This window comes from Populus trichocarpa, chromosome 3 (genome assembly GCF_000002775.5).
Source record: "Populus trichocarpa isolate Nisqually-1 chromosome 3, P.trichocarpa_v4.1, whole genome shotgun sequence".
In the NCBI taxonomy this organism is placed as follows: Eukaryota; Viridiplantae; Streptophyta; class Magnoliopsida; order Malpighiales; family Salicaceae; genus Populus; species Populus trichocarpa.
The window spans coordinates 14,380,880-14,397,282 of NC_037287.2; the positions used below are offsets into that span (position 1 = coordinate 14,380,880).

Genomic DNA, 16,403 nt, shown 5'->3' on the forward strand with positions numbered 1-16,403 from the left:
GCTTTCAAGGGCAACTTGTTGCTTAAAGAGTCAAAATTTCAGGCAAGTTCTATGTATTTAGAAAATCACCATCATTCATTATGACCAATAAAGTCCAACCCCCACAGAACCCACAAAGAACAACAGCACGGCAGCACCAAATTTAAGAGCATTATTCAAATTATTCGTAAAAATTAAGAACACAGAGCCTGTCTTTCGATAATACGAAGAAGCTCATCATGTAGCTTGAAAGATTTGCAATCGTCGGCGTGGGAAGAGAAACGCGATCGGATATATGGCCTGCGGTTTTGACGACATCATCTTGTAGTTAGAATATTAGATTGGGAAGTTGACGATGGGGCGTATTTGGAAAGTTGCTTAGTTAAACCAATTAAATATATTTATACGGTAATTAAAAAATGAATAAAATATATTAAATAGAAAATAAGTATAAAATATATTTTATCAATAATACTTGAAAAGGATGCCATTTAGAGCTTGTTTAAGGAGATGTTGCTTTTTATGATTTTTATTTGGAAATATATTAAAGTAATATTTTTTAATTTTATTTTTGATATTAACATATCAAAATAATAAAAACCTCTAAAAATAATAATTTAAAACTAAAAAAATTATTACTTTTTTAAAAAATATAATTTAACCAATACTAAACAATATTCCAATCAAGGGATTAACTAGAAAATTTATTCACTCTCCGTGACACTATAATCTAAAGGTGGAGGGAGAGGAGTACAACAGTAAATAAAGCAAAGAAAGATAACATGGATTTTCTATTTGTTTTTCTATCTTTTCTTCTTCTATCTCCCTTCACCTCTATTTACACAAGAGGTTAGGAATTAAAAATTAATTAAAATTAATTTATAATAATTTGAAAAATCAATGAATCTAAAAAGATTCAATAAGAATTAATTATTCATAATTCATTTAATTTTGCAGAATCAATGAATCTTAAAAAAAAATAGAAGAACATAATCAATTCAAGATTAATGGTTCACATTCACCATTGATTAATAGTTTTAAACAGCACACACACGCACAAATTACTAAGCTAATCTTTTGATTTCATAAATTATAAATTAACAACTTAATTAGCTTTTAACACTTCATTCTCGAACAACTAATAAAAAAATTTAATTACAATAAAAATAAATATGAATATGGACTGCACAAATTAAACACGTGAAAAAAACAACAAGTTATCTAAGTTTAACATGATTTTTTTTTATTTCACCAAGAAATTATGTATTAAGCAGAAGCAGAAAAGGATACATCCAATTCTGAAGATGATGAATCATTTATTTATTTTTAAATATATTCTTATATTTAAAAATTAAATATTACATCAAAATTATCTGCTAAGAACATCAGGGACCCAACTGATAACAGTTTTATTTTCGGGATGAAGTTGATAACCAGTCAACAGTTAGGGGTTCATTAGAGGTGTTGACATTTCTTCCAACCAATCATAATTTGGCGCGGAAGTAAGTAATTATCACAACGCAAGTATATTTAACTTTTACCGTAAAAAAAGAAAAAAAAGAAAAACATCAGGGACCCAACTCATAACAGTTTTATTTTCGGGATGAAGTTGATAACCAGTCAACAGTTAGGGGTTCATTAGAGGTGTTGACATTTCTTCCAACCAATCATAATTTGGCGCGGAAGTAAGTAATTATTACAACGCAAGTATATTTAACTTTTACCGTAAAAAAAGAAAAAAGAAAAGAAAAAACAGAATCCATTTTCCATTTCTGTTACAGAACATTAATCTCTCCAAAATTCTTTCGTCCCCGCAAAGAACCAACTACAACCCAAAAAACAATCTCTCAATAAGAGAACGAAACAACCTCCGATCCTCAAAAATCCTGTAACAATCTCAACTATCAAAAAGGAAAAAACCTCTTCCCCTCAACTGTTTGAAAGAAAAACAAGATCCCGAAACAACCAAAAGCCCAAAAATGTCCTCCACAACCACACCAATTTCCACCGCCACCACCACAACCCCGACGCGAACCGGATCATCCGATGACATAATCGACACGACGCCGTTTCTTTCCCCTGGTCAACAAAATGAACCCAATCCCAATTCAAGCCGCCGATCCATCCGCCGCCAATCCCTCCGTGACGCGGCCAGGTTTCTACGCCGTGCAAGTAGCCGCCGTATGATGAGGGAGCCATCGATGTTGGTTCGTGAGACGGCGGCGGAGCAGCTGGAGGAGAGGCAGAGTGATTGGGCGTATTCGAAGCCTGTGGTGATTTTGGATATCATTTGGAACTTTGCGTTCGTGGCCGTGGCGGCGGGGGTTTTGGTTTTGAGTAGGAAGGAGAATCCGGGTGTGCCTTTGAGGTTGTGGATTTTAGGATACGGGCTGCAATGCGTGTTGCATATGGTTTGTGTTTGTGTGGAGTACAGGAGGAGGAGAAGGAGGAGAGTTGGGTTTGGAGGAGGAGGAGGAGGAGGAGATGGTGGGATTGGGAGTGATGGGAATTCGAGTTCCGGTTCGAGAGGTGATTATGGAGAGTATGTCAGTTTGGCCCAGTTAGAAGATGATGGAACTAGGTATGTTTGTGGTGTCCGCTGCTAGATGTTTGAGATTTTAGGGTCTTTGATGAAGTAATGTGAAATTTATGATTTTAAAACTGTTTGGCGTTACTTATTTGGCCTTTTATTTGAAGGGTTTTCAAAAATATTACATGTTTGATTGTTCCTGATTTGATTTGCCGCAGGCTGGTGTGGGTTGTCATGAGGTTGAGGGTGGTGTTGTGATGATGCAGTTATGAAAGATGAAATTTAATTATGGATTTAGGATAGGATTAAGTAAGCCTTATATAGGTTCACCAGAATGTGTTTTCATTTTCTGATTTAAAAGTAAGAGTTTTTAATCATCATCTGGCATGCAATTTATTACCTTTTCATCTTCATTTTTTACGCACTGGCCTCACTTTATTACCTTTTTTTTCTTCTTTGAATCGCTTGTTATTATTTTGTAAATCCACTAAGGAACTGGGACTTGTTGATTTCCATGCTGTGTTTGTGCTGCAAATGAAATCTGTGGAATTGGAGTCTTTTGTTCATTCTTTGTATTTTAACTCTATCAGCAGTGTTGCGAAGCATCTGGAATCTGCAAACACAATGTTTTCTTTTATCTGGTGGATCATTGGATTCTACTGGGTGTCTACTGGTGGCCAAGCTTTGGCACTAGGCTCTCCCCAGCTATACTGGTTTGTTCCTTCTCTCCCCCTCCTTTTTTCATATGGCTTGAGAAAATGTTGCTTTAACAGTCTCTTAACTTCTCCAACCTGCCTTTGTTTTGCAGGTTATGTATAGTTTTTCTCGGTTTTGATGTGTTCTTCGTTGTTTTTTGTGTTGCCCTGGCATGTGTCATCGGGATTGCTGTGTGCTGCTGTCTTCCATGTATCATTGCAATCTTATATGCTGTTACTGACCAGGTAGACCCACGTATCTACAGTCATGTTCATCCTTTGATTTTGTATTGCTATAACAGTGTCATTTCTTTTGGAGTTTATTACACTCCACCCTTTTATGTTAGTCATGTGTATCGTGTGTAAGCTGAAAGTAGAAACCAGAGAATAATGACCTAATGAAGTAGTGTCTTTCACTGCTAACTCATCTAGGCCCATTGATTGAATTTAGAAAATGAAAACGAAAGGCTTGGTTATTTTGAGGTAGAGTTGATTTGATGGCACAAATGAGAATTATTTCTAATGGTGATGTTATGATATTCACTTGTTAGAAGAAGCAGGCACATCGAAACCTTAGTAAATTTGCTCGGTTGGTGTTTTCTGCTAAAGTTTTTCCTATAGCTTGAAGGGAGCACTATTCAACAATTTCTGATTAATCAAACGAGTTATCATGTTAAGTAAACTAACAAAGTAACAAGTTTATCTTCATCCAGTTTTACCACATATTGCTTAAATATTATATCCCATTGGACAAGGTGTTATCTTGTACCTTCTGTTTAAGTTCTGCTCAACTTGATGTCCTGGAATATAACTTAGTGATCTGGATGATCTGTGATGACGGTATAGTTGATGTCCATAGCTTGTTGGGCAAAAAAGCTTAATAATGCATGATGCCAGAGTTGTTTTTGTGTGCTTGCTTTATATGTTCTGTTTAGCTTACAAAATGCATTATCGTGCAAGTCATGTGCTTTTGAAGGTTTCACCATGTTTTGACGAGGCATGAGAAGCAGTTTGACTTGTAGCAAAATCGTGCCAATTTTGTGAAAATGGTTTGGGTTTTCTTCCCTTTGAGCCTCTATAGTCTGTCCATATTATGGTTGCAGAGTGGTCATATCTTACATAATTCCATGATTGGTAGTGAATTGAATTTGGGCTTCAGAGGTTTGTGGTTCAAAATCATATAGATATTCACTTGAGAAGAATATCTTGGAGCATTAAAGGTGATAATAGTGCGAATTAGCGTTGTTAGATATTTTGTTATTTGAATAGGAATATTACTCCTCCACAGATCAGAAGGCTGATGCATCCATGGCTAACAACCCGACTCATCATAATGCAGTTTGAGGGTTCAGCATTGGATACAAGAGTTACTGGTTGAACATGTAAACTCTACAGTATGGAGTCAGAGTTCTTAGTTCTTTGATATAATCATTTAGGCTTGAAAGGATTGGATAAAGTTTTGGAAGGATGGTTTTTGTTGGAGATGGGAGGATTAGCCTTAGTTCTGTCAAGGCATGGTGGGCTACTTTTTGGGCTTTAGTCACATTATTGGATTGACATCTTAAAATGTTGTAGTGTTTTATAAATTATAACGTACAAAGTATTATACATGTACAGGAAGTAAACTAATTCTATTCAACTGCTCTCTCTTATTGTGTCCCTTTGATCTTTTCAACCTGTTAAAGCAGGAAGGAGCATCCAAAGAAGACATTGACCAACTCGCAAAATTCAAATTTCGAAGGGATGGTGATATTGACAAGCTCACTGGTGATGACCAAGGATGTTCTGGAGGAATAATGACTGAATGCGGCACAGATTCTCCTATGGAACATGTTCTTTCAGGAGAGGATGCGGTACCTAGTTCAACTCTTGCCTTGTTATTTGATGCTTTCCTCATCCTTATTAAAAGAATATTTGATGATCACTTGAATTCAAGCGGTGTCTTAAGCATATGAAATTTATCCTTTTCTTATCTAGCATAGCTTTTCTGAAACATTTGATAATTATAAATGCTTAATACTTTTGTGGTTATCACGAGTCAATTTATCATCTGTTGAGTAAAAGATAACCTTGTGTCGCAATTAAGAATACATAGGGGGATAAGCTTGACTGGGGAAACTTGCTTGGCTTTGAGTGGGAGGGCAGTCAATCTGCATAACTAAACTGATGCTTATGCTAACTTGTAGGAGTGTTGCATCTGCCTCTCTGCTTATGAAGATGGGGCTGAGCTAAGGCAACTTCCATGCGGTCACCATTTTCATTGTACCTGTGTAGATAAGTGGCTATATATTAATGCTACCTGTCCTCTCTGCAAGTACGATATCTTGAAGAGCACAAGCCAAGACAGGGAGGAAGTGTAGAAGGATTGCAAATACTTTATAAATCTGTGGACTTTGTCATGCCGTTCTAGCTCAAGCATGCCATTGGACTAGTACGAGCTCTCGCTATTGTTGCTGTGGTAGGTGTTCTGTTGGCTGTGGGCAAATTTCTGTTCTTGGTTTGGCTTGCGAATGTGCATGTGTATAATGTTGCTTCCCAGTACATTTGAATACTAATTATGTCTATTTATTTTCTCTAACTAGATAGCAGAAACATATGACAGATTGCATACACTCTGGTCTGTCAGGATTTTCTGTGTGGGTTAACATTAAGAGTGCTTCGGGGTTCTGGTTGAATAACATAATGTGCGAGATGTGTTATTTGTGAAGTGAATAAATTCAACAGAATATTTCTGAACTCTGTTGCTTGCTTTTGTGTTTTCTCTAAAAATGGAGACATCCAGGTTGGTCGTAACGCTATTTTATCTGGAAGGTGCAAGCAAAATATTCACATGATCAGACAAAACAAGAGACACCGCTAAATGTTACTTGCAACGAGGAAAAAAAAGCAAGAGGAGTGGACTCGTGGGCAGTCGGTAAAAAATAAAGAAAGAACATAAAGCCTAGTTTGGTCCCGTACAGGACTCCGATTCCGAATCCAAATGGGATTCGCATTTTCTGAAGCTAAATCTTCTCGGCATTTTCTTGAGAATAAAAATGGAGCACCATGAATGTTCATGCTGCCAATGAAAAAGAGCAGCGATTCCTCCATTTTACGCTTAAAATCTCGTTCTTTTCAAATTTTAGTTGCTTCTTTACATTTACAAATCACAAGCAGGTTATCTAGCCTCACCGTTCCCGTCTACCTAGTCCTCCCATTTGTGCCTCCAGGGGATCCCGGTTACAAGATTTTGAGCTTCAAGTGGCAGGAATCGTACCATGGTTTCAGCAGCCGCCAGCTTCCGTGAATGAACCAAGTGTCGAATAAAGATGCCGAGAACGTGAGATGCTGGTAAAACTAGTTCTCTCTAAGGATTTAATTGCATGGTGTCTTCCTAGTAACGATTACGGGTCCTATTACTTTATATATAAAAGATTGTTTTAAATATGAATTTGATATTGTCTTCATACAAAAAGAAAAACTTATTATTATTACTTTCATAAATCATAATCCGTAAATTTAGTTTGTTTGCTCTAATAGTATGTGTTGATCTAAAGCATACTCAATTCTAGAGTAGACCAATTGTAGCTGGAAGCTAAGCTGTTACGAAGGCTCTATTTAAGAGATAGAACATTATTTGGTTGAAAAAATATAAATATAAAATAAATATATTTCTAAAGTAAATATCTGTATAACATGAAGATATGCTATTTTAGAGTTTCTCTTCGTCATTAATTTTGATTAAAATAGCTCTGTAACCCATCTAGTCCTACTAATTCACTCTCCAATCTCGGTTTCGATACTCAGCGCCGATTATATCCTCCACTGCGACTGGGAAATAATCTGATGAATTGGCTTATCTTGTCATGCTAATTAACGAGCTTATGCACTGGAGTTTATTTAATGCTGATGAACTTCCCCCGTTGTTTACTACGTGAAAGATATTTGAAACGAAATGTTTATTAGTTCTAATTACTAATTTTCTAATCATCAAAATCAAAAGAAATTTGATGTGAAGGTTTAAAGTTTTGAATCGTTTATTCCTAATCATAATTAATTCTTGGAAACTTCAAAAATAATAACATTCTGTTCAGGCCCAACGGAATATCCCATTCAGGCGAAACACGCCTAGAATTCCAAATGCACGCCGATTTTACACCCGGATTTCTAAAGACTTAGAGCATCCATATGTTAATGGCTATTTTTTAGTTCTTAGCTGGAAAGTCATTTAGCTATCGCTTTAAAAAATATAATCACATTCATGCTCTCCAAAATAAGAAACCGCACTATGCTACAAGTTTTCTTTTGTTTTTTTTACAAAACGAAGCTGGTGTTTCGTTTCGGGTCTTTTTTTTAGCCACAACAAACATGACCTTAACCATCGATAAATGAAATTAAAAAAAATATATAAAAAAAATGACAAACTTCAACAACAAAGATTGGGCATGCGAAGAAGATTGGTAGGTTAGGAAAGGGAGAAATCACACATAAAAGGCTAGCATCTAAGCAAGGCAACTTTGCAGTTATCCTTGTAGCAATGCAGGTTTGTTCTTATTCAGAAAAGAAAGTAATTCACGCCATCTTGTTTGAGTAGCCGGCGAAACATGTTTATCAGAATAAAAAACACAGAAAAAAATGCAATGTAAGCGCATGTCAGCTAATGCCTAAACAGTTAGCACAAGTAGCTCAAGCAAAGTAAAGGAAAAACAATCAAGCAAGCAGGAATTTTACGTAGTTGCAGCGTGAATATAGACGTTAAAGAAAGTCACCTATTATGGGGATGACATAGTTGCACGCATCTTCTTTGCCGGAACGGGGGACCCATTATAGCTCGATGACCTAGGCTCGTCATCTAAGTGTGCTGCGGCATGCAGGTGCAATGTCTTCCAGCTCTGAGTTCACCTTGTCACATGAAAGTAGTAAAAGGTCAGGATAAAAAATGATGTTGGGTTTTCTCCAGTTTTCTCTCTTAATTGATGGAATTGAATGACCCTTGAGTTATTAGAAAAAAAGGAAGATAAGCACAAGAAATTTAGAGGGAATAGTATGCGGGGTTGAGAAGAAATACAATGTGCTGTTACAGATACACACACATTTTTTTAATTAGAGCATGAATGGTCAGGTAAGGAAAATGTTAAAAAGCAAGGAAAAGTCCAAAAAATTGGAAAAGAATTTCAGAGGGAGTTATGGGAAGATTGTCCTGAACCCGTGCTGCGCTAGCTCAGGCTGGAAATGAAGCCTTCTTCTTGTTCCAGTGAGGCTGGGTCCCTCGAGATCCTACTGAAAATCGGAGCTTGTTGCCTAGAAAGATGCTAAAAAGCAGACAACAGTAGGAGGGATGCCTGTCGGAGTTATTGGAGTGGTTGGTGGGGGCATTAAAGAGCTAGACGGAGCTGCTTCTGTGCTTGCTGGAGTGGTGTCAGGCCGTGACGAAGGCTGGAGGGGTATTTTGGGAGGGTTGGTCATTATGTATGGCTGAAAAAGATACAGCAAGTGGAGCTGCAATGATGAGAAAAAAAACATGGCAGCCTCTCCTAAACTGAAATTGACAGGAACGGGTTTGAACTAGACAGGATTAAAAGTGGATAAAAACTATAACCAAAACAAAAAGAAAACCAGCAGCTAGCCTAGCCTCAAACAAACAAACCTATAACAATCCACAAGAGAAGAACAAACATAATGAGGAAAAATCTAGTTAAAATGAACTAAATCATCTAATCCCACCAAACAGGGGATAATCCATCCCAAAATAGAGGATAGACTGAGCAAATTGCCAGCTTAAGAGTGTATTAAATGCACGTCCATTCACAACACCCAATATCAGAAAATGCATGAGAAGGACCTCCATCCAGCAATAGCCATGCATAACATTCCTGAAAGATGGACATTCATTTAAGTTGCTAAGAAAGGTAAATCAACATGTTGTTATGAATGGAGACAAATTAGGCTTATAACCAGTGCAGATCAAGCTGGAAAGGAATGGATAATTTTCAGGGAAGATATTTGAGGGTTTGTATACCAAATTAAAGAGAAAGAATCATGGCATGCGCTTCTCCATTTGAACTATAAACAGAGGGGTTTGTAAAAGCAATAGACAGACAACAAAAAACATTGAATGATAGAAAGAAGTGAGGTGAAAGTTACAGAGCGTGTGAGTTGTGAGTTGAGAGTCGAGAGAGTCTCTTCCATTGGTGTAATTTTTAGTTGCAGGGTGTTTGTGAGTTGAGTTGAGAGAGCCTCTTCCTCCATTGGTGTAATTTTTAGTTTTTAGTTCTCTCTCTTATGAGTAAAATCAGCAGTATGTGAATGCAGGCAATTTATCAAACCATGTTAAATTGATTGTTCTTAACTCTAGGCATTGGTCACAGGTCCAAACAACTTGTATCAGAGCCTAAGAAGGGGTTTTTCATCTTTTCCCAGAAATTAAAGTGGTCAAAACATGTTTTGAATATACCACTGTGAAGAAGAGACCAAGACGAACACAATGATGAAAATGATGTGCGAAAAAAATTTGGAGTGAGCCACATGCTCTATCATGCGCCACTTATTATCATGAGCTTTGTCTTCTTCACCTGATAACCCAGACCTTGACCTGATATGCAGATCATCAACATGTCAATAAAGTGGTCCAGCCCACCCCTGCCACATCATTTGTTGAAGGTATCACAATGATGCAGATATCACAATGATGGAAGATGACCTCAATGTGTTGAAGGTCTCCCTCCGCGCTGCGCGCGCGCACATGCCCGCGTAAAGAAAATTGTGGAGCAGCTTGAATATAGAAGTTCTCTTGTAGGAGATTTTGAGTAATCAATTGTTTTATGAGTGTTTAAAGATGCTTGCTGCCATTGTTACTGACATCTTTACTATTATTTGCATATCATCTTTCAATTACATGATTTCAATGCGAGATTTAATTAGCGCACAGGAAAAAAAAGCCAAAGCATTTTGAGATCAAATTTTTAAAGAAGGGCTCCCCATCTTAGCAATGATAGCCAAGCTATTATTTGCATATCATCTTCCAATTAGATGATTTCAATGCGAAATTTAATTACAACACAGAAAAAAAAAATCAATGCATTTCGAGATCAAATTTTTTAAGAAGAGCTTCCATCTTAGCAATGATAGCCAAGCTAATGCTCAAGAAATCCTTAGTCCTCTCCACCTTGGCCTTGATCTCATCAGGTAACACCGATTCCATCTCCTCCAAACCGTCTATGCAAGTATCTTGATCTGTCATGGCAGCACTGATCCACGTATGGATGTCGTTCACTTTTTCCAAAGTCAACATCTTCTCTCCAGGTCCAACCTCCATTGCCAACAAAGAATCGTTGAGCTTACCCAAGGAATCATCAAACAGGCTCACGCAATCTCTCATAGCAGCCTGAGAGTTAACATCATGTGAACTAGTGAATAAAGAAGAGAGGTATTTGAGCTCTGTAATGGAGACTTTGAGAGAGAGCTTGAAGATGACTTCTGGGTCAGGTTTTGTTGAAATGTTAAGAGAGGATATGCTGGTGAAGCAGGAGGATGGATACAGAGTCATGTCACAGACTGTTTTGATTGACTCAGCTGAGTTTGATGAAGAGAGATATGGGAATTCGTCTGGCTCGGTATTTGACTCATGGATCAATGCTGCAAGGGCTAGACCGAGGATTAGAGTAAAAAAGAGGATGGATGAAACGCTGATGATGAGGATTCGGCGTTTTGATGCAGTACTTTCCTGTTGGTGAGGGCTTTGATCTTCAAGCGGATTCACTTTGCCATAGCCTTTGAAAAAGTTAAGGGATTCCATAACCAATTCAACTGATCTCTAGGTTTTTGGGTTTGGAAATTGATTGGAGGTTTGATGTTCTTTCGACGACTGGGAAAGGAAATGGTTAAACTTTAAAGTGGTTGTCCAACACGATCCCTGATCACGAACAAGTCTTAACTAATCCTTTTCCTTTGGCTGTTCTTTCTTTGTTTGTGATATAAAAATAATAAATTTTTTAAGAAATTATAAATTATAGTTTTAAAACCCCGTTTGGCCGGCGGGCTGATCCGGAACTGGAACCGAGCTAGGTTGAAAATAAAATAAAAAAAAAAAAATTCAATGTGACCCGGCTGACCGACAAAATCCGGTCAAAAAAATAAAGATACTGAAATTGGACATTGGGTTCTTTATGGATCTGGCAAAGCTCCTTTATCGATCTTGAAAACTTATGGGTTTATCATTTGCTGCAAAATCCTTAAGTTCATAGTTCAACGGGAGAAAGATTTTGAAACAATTTCCAGATTTGTTCTCTACCTCGATCATCTTCAAATTGATTGAAATTTATTCTTTTTTAGTATAGATTAGTTCTTTCTAAAATAAATCTATCGAGGGAGAAAAATTATGATTTTTGTTTTGCGTTTACCCTTTTTTTTTTAATTGAATTCTAAATTATTCTTTATTTACTTTCACTCCCCATTTTAGACCACAAACATATACTCTTTTTTTTTTCTTAATTTAAAATTGATTTTATTTATATTGGGATCCATTTCTATCCATAATCTTTACAAATTCTACAAAATAACCTTAAAATCTCGCTATTTTAAATATTTTTTACACCCTTAATACTTCATCCTTGAATTTTACTCCTTTAACATTTCTCTTCTAAATTTCTCACATCATACCTTAGTTTTAAAAATTGCTTAAAATGCATGTTGTTCGTTTACATTTGGATAAAAAACAGCTAAAATCATGTTGAATTGCTCACGGGTTGTGACCTTGAGAGCTGAAGCAGTCTCTAGTGGGAGGTAATGTTTGTTTTTATATTTTAAAAGTATTTTTTTAAAAAAAGTTATTTGTTTAATTTTTATTTAAAATTACTTTTTGGCAGTGATTTTAAATTATTTTAATATATTAATATTAAAAAATAAAAAAATATTATTTTAATATTTTAGACACCACACAAACACAAACAAAAACAAGCTATAGTAATTTCCGATACCTTAATTATTAGCAATTGCGTAATGCAACAGGACGACACGTCGCTAGTAGATAATTTATTTCGGACCACATGTCGAATAGCAACAAGCCACCTAATCGGGGTTTCCCACTTGAGTGCTGCTGTTGCGGCTGCAAACCCACAACTAGCCAGTCTTCGAAGTTCAAACACTCACGAAGTATCATAGGAACAATTTACTCTCTCTCTCTACATACAAAGTAGCAGTACAAGTTTTTCTTTTTCCTATTCGAAGCGTGCGCCAGGTTATCATCAAGCGAATATGAGGTCGGAGTTCATGGCTTTTATTTTCCTTTGTAGCATTGCTGCCTCCTTTCTTACTTCATGTTTCTTTCTTTGTTGAATGGTTTATCTTTTCCTTCATAGAAAGCTTGAATGCATTAGTCTTTAAATTATCACTAACCGAACACTGTCTTGATGCTTTTTTCTTTTTGTTTTTTCACTTCCTCTACCACTCCAGTCGTTCTTTAGATGGTGTACTTTCATTATTTTTTCACGCTCATACACTGTTCGATAAAATGCTTCAACCAATATGACTTTTAAAACTACTAAGAAACCAGAACTAAAACGTTAAGACATACCTTATCCATTCAGAGAAATCTTTTTCAGGACTTATTTGAGGGTCAGTTTGTTTCCTCCATGCTGACTTGATTCTGTTACTGTGTACTTAAAATGCAGCTTGAAGGAAAAGGCTTCTCTGTTTTTCTTTTCTTCGAAGGCTGTGACAGTATTAGCTTAAGATGTCACCTGCGTGAGTCGTTATAGATTGTTCAGATATTAATTTCTGCTTGCTTCAGTTCTAGCAAAGATGCCATCATTAGTATCACCGCGGTTGCTCTTTCTTGTTGGAGAGACAATACACTTGAAGAAACTATCACGTGGTTCTAGCTCAGCTTTGTGTCAACGCAGTGTGCGGTTTTTTAGTCGTGTTGACCGGGACAAAAATGCACCTCTAACTCTTGCAAATCTTGGGTTTAATACCGAGTTTGAGACAACTACCAAAAATAAAAGAAATAAACTGGAGAATGTGAAAGTGAATTACCCGATTGAAGCACCGAAAAGTAGAGAGAAGGTGGCTACAAGCAACAAGAGTAGAGTTGTTAGAGTGAAAAAAACACTCGAAATAGAGTCCGCCCCATTTGCTGCAAAGTCATTTTCTGAGCTTGGCCTTCCACCTCCGTTGATAGAAAGATTAGAGAGGGAAGGGTTTAATGTTCCAACTGATGTTCAGTCTGCAGCAATCCCGACTATTCTCAAGAATCATGATGCTGTCATTCAGTCGTATACTGGGTCTGGAAAAACGCTTGCATATGTACTTCCCATACTGTCTGAAGTTGGGCCGCTGAAGAATAATTATTCTAGTGCTGATAAAGAAACTGGGAAGAAAACAGAGATAGAAGCAGTTGTTGTGGCTCCGTCTAGAGAGCTAGCTATGCAAATAGTGAGAGAGGTTGAGAAACTGTTAGGACCTGAAAACAAGAGAGTGGTTCAACAACTTGTAGGAGGTGCAAACCGGTCAAGACAGGAAGAAGCTTTAAAGAAAAACAAGCCATTAATTGTTGTGGGTACCCCTGGCAGGATTGCAGAAATTAGTGCAGCTGGTAAACTTCATACCCATGGTTGTCGTTTTTTGGTCTTAGATGAAGTTGATGAGCTTCTTTCATTTAACTTCCGGCAGGACATCCACCGAATATTAGAACATGTAGGGAGGAGATCAGGGGCAGACCCTCAAGGACAAAAAAATTCACTTGTGAGATGGGCTGATCGTCGGACTATCATGGTATCTGCAACAGTGCCATTTTCTGTCGTAAGGGCTGCTAGGAGCTGGGCATGTGACCCACTTCTTGTCCAAGCAAAAAGTGTCATTCCACTTGAATCTCTCGCTCCTGGAACTGTTAACCTGTCCAGTCCTACTTCTAGTTCAAACTCAGACTCGAATTTGCAGCATCAGGCAACGGTGCAGAGCCTTCCTCCAGCATTGAAACACTATTATTGCGTCACAAGGTTGCAGCATAAGGTTGATACTTTGAGAAGATGTGTTCATGCACTAAATGCACAGTCTGTGATAGCCTTTATGAACCATACAAGGCAACTAAAAGATGCTGTCTTCAAACTAGAGGCTCGTGGGATGAAAGCTGCAGAGCTCCATGGGGATCTTGGCAAGCTTGGTAGGTCAACAATTCTAAAGAAATTTAAAAGTGGAGAGGTGAGAGTTCTCGTAACGAATGAACTTGCAGCAAGAGGCTTGGATGTTCCGGAATGTGATCTTGTTGTCAACCTTGACTTGCCTACGGACTCGATTCATTATGCACATCGAGCTGGAAGGACTGGCCGGCTTGGGAGGAAGGGCACTGTGGTGACAATTTGCGAGGAGCGAGAAGTGTTTGTTGTGAAGAAACTGCAGAAGCAGCTTGGGGTCCCTATTCCTGCTTGCGATTTTACAGAGGGCAAGCTTATTGTTACTGACAAAGAGGAGAAACATGCGGAGGCTTTAAGGTGATGGACAGCTTTCTCATTATATCTTGTGGTTCTGCTTATTTCCATCAAGATGACGGATAATGAGATATCCCTACTGTTTTCAATCCCAACTGTTTTCTTAAGCAGCTTGTTGCAGCTAGATGACGTTGAATTTGAAGTTTATTGTGAGATATGCAATTCAATTTTTATCACGACATATTAATCCTGCGATTATGACTGCCATACAAAACAGCTAAAAATCAACTTGTTTAATGGGCAGCAATCCAGTTTTAACAACCTACAAAGGTTGTGTGGTCTACTTTTTTGAAGTTGAATAACATGGCTGCTTGAGTGAGAATAAATGATGCTGCAAAGTGCAAACTCTGTGACATAATTTGCCAACTCAGAGATGATGCGGTGAAAAGCTAACATTCAATCATGTTTAACCTGGATACAAAATAGGGAAAACGATCATATTTCGTATGATTGAAGAAAGAGCAGTGTGTGATATTACACCAGACATGCCCATAGAAGGGGATTTTTTTTCTTTTACATGCTATAAATCGGAGATGCTTTGGTGTGGTTAAAGAAGAGCGCTGGGATTTTAAGTAGCCACGTGATGTGTCTTCAGATGATTCTCTTGCATAGCTTGTAGCCTGATAACTTGGTGCAGGTCGCGATGGCAAGGAAAGTCGCAAACGACATGGTTATGGAAATGATGACCGCCTTCTAGATAGATGCATTTTTATCAATCTGTTGGACGGCAAATATGGCTACCGATCTAGAAGAAATCAGAAGATAACCTGCAAAAAACTTAGCCATCAAGGGATTGTATTTTACAGATTGCAATAGGTAAAAGACATTGAGAAAGGGTTTACAGTTTTTTTTTTTAAAAAAGCTTCTTTGAAACAGCACTTGATCAAGGATGAAGCTCTTGTAATTTGGGAACATGTCTGAGATGACGATGCCTCTGTGTGCATTGTCACAGACACCCATGAAGAGTTGGAATGCAGAGTAAACGAACAGTGAAACAGATTCAATAAAGCAGTACCTACCAAGGAAACAGAGTACTCACTCAGATGATTGTTGACAAATAATTCGTAATATGATAACAAAATACCATAGGTATGAATGGATTTATTTATTGCTTCTGCTTTGTGAAGCACTAGAATTTCTTAGTGCTCTTTATTAGTGAAAACTTATATATGGGACCGCGCTAAATTGTGAGTTTGTATTTTTCTTTGTGAAAAAACAATATTCAATCATTCCAAGCATGTTTTAAATAAATCAGAAAAATAAGCAATTCAAAATAATTCAAATTATAGCCCTGACCACCGGACTTAATAAATTGATTTATTTTAATTAAATGGTATTTTTTTTTTACAACAATAGTAAAATAACAAAAAAAAAAAGATCATGAAAACCTAGGAAAAAAAAAACTATTGAAAGTATGTAATCAAACAAAAAATTGAAAAAAAAGTCAGGATGAAGTAACTCCAGGATAACATGATAGATATGTAAATTGAGTGATAAGTGGTGAGCCAACTTATGTTAACTTGCAAAATTCATGGTCTAGGTTATGAGATCGGGTTAACCTGGTAGAAAAGAAATTTTAGAAAACCACAAAGCTTTTTTTATTTTAAAAAATTATTGTAGAATGATAAATAAAAAAAACAATAGGCAAACAATAAAAGAGGATGTTGGGCCACATCAGCTTTTCAAGCTTATAACTCGAGTTATTAGACCGAAAACACCATAAATTAAAAAATAATG

The 16,403-nt window shown here is 37.0% G+C and overlaps 3 protein-coding genes across 6 annotated transcripts; 2 read left to right on the forward strand and 1 right to left on the reverse strand.

Moving 5' to 3' along the window:
- The first annotated feature begins 1,695 nt into the window (after positions 1–1,695).
- LOC7465844 (E3 ubiquitin-protein ligase At1g12760) lies at positions 1,696–5,940 on the forward strand. Of its 4 annotated transcripts, none has more exons than XM_002303535.4 (5): positions 1,696–2,560; positions 3,103–3,222; positions 3,318–3,450; positions 4,893–5,057; positions 5,391–5,940. In XM_002303535.4, the coding sequence occupies exons 1-5, from the start codon at positions 1,959–1,961 to the stop codon at positions 5,562–5,564; spliced, it is 1,194 nt and encodes a 397-aa protein (XP_002303571.2). In that variant the 5' UTR covers positions 1,696–1,958; the 3' UTR covers positions 5,565–5,940. The 4 variants fall into 4 exon arrangements, with proteins under 4 accessions (XP_002303571.2, XP_024453465.1, XP_024453463.1 ...); XM_024597697.2 differs by having other exon boundaries at positions 1,723–2,560; positions 4,890–5,057; XM_024597695.2 differs by having other exon boundaries at positions 1,724–2,560; positions 3,100–3,222; positions 4,890–5,057.
- Positions 5,941–10,142: 4,202 nt separating this feature from the next.
- On the reverse strand, positions 10,143–11,137 carry LOC7465845 (pectinesterase 3). The gene has a single exon (XM_002304441.4). The coding sequence runs from the start codon at positions 10,976–10,978 to the stop codon at positions 10,256–10,258; it is 723 nt and encodes a 240-aa protein (XP_002304477.2). The 5' UTR covers positions 10,979–11,137; the 3' UTR covers positions 10,143–10,255.
- A 1,121-nt stretch (positions 11,138–12,258) lies between these two features.
- LOC7479268 (DEAD-box ATP-dependent RNA helicase 47, mitochondrial) lies at positions 12,259–14,847 on the forward strand. Its single transcript, XM_002303536.4, has 2 exons — positions 12,259–12,440; positions 12,852–14,847. Exon 2 carries the CDS (start codon positions 12,982–12,984, stop codon positions 14,671–14,673), a length of 1,692 nt encoding a protein of 563 aa, XP_002303572.1. The 5' UTR covers positions 12,259–12,440; positions 12,852–12,981; the 3' UTR covers positions 14,674–14,847.
- Positions 14,848–16,403: the final 1,556 nt, after the last annotated feature.